The sequence below is a fragment of the Lolium rigidum genome, chromosome 4 (assembly GCF_022539505.1).
Source record: "Lolium rigidum isolate FL_2022 chromosome 4, APGP_CSIRO_Lrig_0.1, whole genome shotgun sequence".
Taxonomy (NCBI): Eukaryota; Viridiplantae; Streptophyta; class Magnoliopsida; order Poales; family Poaceae; genus Lolium; species Lolium rigidum.
Window position 1 is genome coordinate 83,473,851 of NC_061511.1, and position 3,196 is coordinate 83,477,046.

At 48.2% G+C, this 3,196-nt stretch overlaps 1 protein-coding gene across 1 annotated transcript; it reads right to left on the reverse strand.

Moving 5' to 3' along the window:
• Window positions 1-1,250: 1,250 nt before the first annotated feature.
• Window positions 1,251-1,948, reverse strand: LOC124647318 (glutaredoxin-C7-like). Its single transcript, XM_047187281.1, has one exon. The coding sequence runs from the start codon at window positions 1,946-1,948 to the stop codon at window positions 1,529-1,531; it is 420 nt and encodes a 139-aa protein (XP_047043237.1). The 3' UTR covers window positions 1,251-1,528.
• Between the last annotated feature and the right edge of the window lie 1,248 nt (window positions 1,949-3,196).

Consider the following 3,196-nt stretch of genomic DNA (forward strand, 5'->3'; position numbering starts at 1 on the left):
ATCTTTAAGCATTTATGTAATCTTAGAAATTCACTTCTGAACCGATCGGCAGTGGAGGCTAATTATTTTAGTTAGGCGATGACATGTGTACCGCTGCACTTTACGTGGATATACTTTCCTTTTCTGCTGGAAATATGCACAGCTCGAAATCGATTTTACCATTTGATGAAACTTTTGTCATATTGTCGCGGAAGACCAAAAGGTAAACTATCTCGACTAGAGCATCTCCACATATGCCCTATAATAGGGTTTCTAGTGTGAGAAGAAGATGTATGTGGTTAAACTATATACCACAATTTTTAGCTAGGAGTACGGAGTACTATTCTTGAGAAAGATTGTAATAGTCGTGAGTAATTAATAAATCTCGTTGTGTATGTGCATGTATGTGAGCGTCTAGTTTGTACTGTGTTTCTCAAAAATAAAAAGCTCCTTGATTCACCAAAAAAAAAGAATGCAAGGGAGTGAAAGAGATTTGAACGGCTGTAAAACTCCAAGTATTTAATTACATTTCGACCCAGACATATACCGCACAGGCCCTTCATTTTATCTTACTATCATAACCTAGCCCTGTTGCCTTGGATAATTCATGGCACACCAGACACCACAACAACTTATTAACTGTGCTATTTCAACTGACTTCCTTGGTTTGATCTAAATTATGTTACAGTATTGTATCTACGGAAGATAAAGAGGGGACAGAACATTGTGTTTCAGTTATATTTAATTATGTTTCAGTTATATTTAATTATGTTTCATAATTTTGTAAAAAGATTGATCAGCACATGGATGATATCATTGTTGACATCACTCTAGTGTAAAAAAAGTTTTTCCGCAGGATGTGCATGTGTACATGTAAGATGGCATGTGTACCACTGCACTTTACGTGGATATTACTTTCCTTTTCTGCTGGGTATTTAACTTTAAATGCGGTTTGCAATATGCTCAGGTCGAAATCGATCTTACCATTGATGAAACTTTTGTCGTACTTCTCAGAGGAGGCTAGAAGCTAAACTGTCTTGATTAGGACGGCCTTCTTTTGAGTGACGTCAACAACATGACCATCTCCCCTGCTTTAATACCTTATCTCGGTCATAACATATGTGCATATATACGTGTAGTCCGTTCATATTGCACAGTAAATTTGTACATATTGCAACTAAATAAATTGTACAGTGTTTACAAGATTGGACAAAGAAGAGGGAACGCAAAAGACGACATATTTGCTCAAAAAAAAAACGCTGCTGCAGACGAACTAAGAAGGAGAGTGATATTGGTTGTAAAACTCCAAGTATATTAATTACATTTCGACCCAGACTTATATCGCACAGACCCTCAACTTTATCTTACTATCACAACCCAGCTCCGCTGTCCCGCCAGACAGCACAACAACTTATTCACCGTCACTTTCGCATCAGACTCCCTCGCTTTGAACTAAATTACGGTAACTATAGTGTATCTACAGCAAACAAGATGAGGACAGAACGGGCCGACGGGGCGCACACGTGACCTGCCGGACGGCAAGGGCAGGCTAGCCACAGAGGGCGCCCACCTCCCTGAGGCGTGGGACGAGGTGGCCGCTGAGGTGAAGCCCCATGAGGCCGTCGAGCCCGCCCACCGGCAAGCCGCCGACGAAGAGCGCCGGCACGGTGGCTGCGGCCGCGGCCGACGCGGCGGCCTCCTCGGCGGCCTCGTCGAGCTCGATGACGGTGGCGTGCGCGCCCACGGCGGCCAGGAGGCGGCGCATGACGTGGCACATGCAGCAGCCGCGCCGCGCGAAGATGACCACGGGGCTCTCGCGGACCAGCCGCCCGATGCGCTCCGCCGGAGGCTCACCGCCCGGTGGGTTGATGGTGAGGCCCAGAAGCCCGGCACCGGCGCAGCGGCTCGCCGGCGTCGGCGCCGGCGCCTCTCCGGCCACCGCGCAGCTCACGCCCCCTCCGTCCTGCATGTGCGCGCGCGACGGCGAGAAGGAGATGATGGTCGGGTGTTGGGGTCTTGGGTGGGGGGCCTGCGATGAGGAAGTAGCGTGTGGGTAACGGCATGAAGTAGCTGCCTGCCCCTGATTGTGCGGTCGCCGTCAAGATCCGGCGGGAGGACACAGGGAGGGAGTCCTGGGTGTATATAGGAGGAGGTTCACATCATCACATGGGAGCGTGACGTCGGACGGAAGGTGACGGGGTGGGCGGGCCGGGGTAGGAGGTGGCGTCACGTAGCTGGAGTCGACCGGAGCGGCAGCTGCAAGTTGATGATGAAGTCATCAAGCTAATAACATCATCATGACTCATGACTTGGAAAGATGAACTTGCAGTTGCCGGCGGGTCGGAGGTGGAGTCATCAAGCTGCAAGCTTTTTGTCGTGTTCTAACTCTAACACTTCACTTCGTTAAGTACACTGATTTATTTGATGAAAAACTGTCCTTTGTAGAGCGCGAATTTCATTTGTAGACGCAGCTCGTATTGGGTCATCTGACAATTTTTGAAATAAAAACCCGGCGAAAAGCGTCACCAAAGTTAAAATGAAGGGTGTCGGATCGTGCGTTTGCGGGACGTGTTTTGTTCGTGTCACGTTTAGGGGACGTCGCTCCCCAGTCGCGTCCCCCCACCGCCACCCCCAAACGCCGCTCCTAAACTTTTTAAACATTAAAATACTATTTTTTTGCATTTTTATTTAAATAGAGAGAAGGAACATTCCACAAACTAATACATAGTAATTGGGAACATGGTTGGGAACATGGTTTTACACAAACTAAGACATAGTTTGGAACATGGTTTTCACAAACTAATACATAGTTAAAACATTGAAAAATGAGGAAACCTAACTAGTGTTGGCATCACAGATTTCGTGTGTTCGCTGCCAAGAAAGAACCCTCCGAGGCACTCCGACTCATCCAAACTGGAAAATCCAGCTGGTGATGATAGCCATGTTGGTCCTTTCGAGGAAGAACATGCAGAAACCTCCGTGCCTATTTTCGCTGCAAAGAAAGAACACTCGGCGTGTTCAATCGTCCTCCTCATCGATGTCGCCATGGTAGTGCCAGCGGCAGCGCGTGTCGTCGAACACCTTGACGCTCATATCCGCGTCGCCAAGGTAGGAGAATCTGAGCATGCAACCGGCTTCGAGGTCGTGGGGTAGCGCGCGAACTTCTCCCAACCGGTGTGGAGGTACATCTTGCCGCGCCCATCGAAGAGCATGTCCA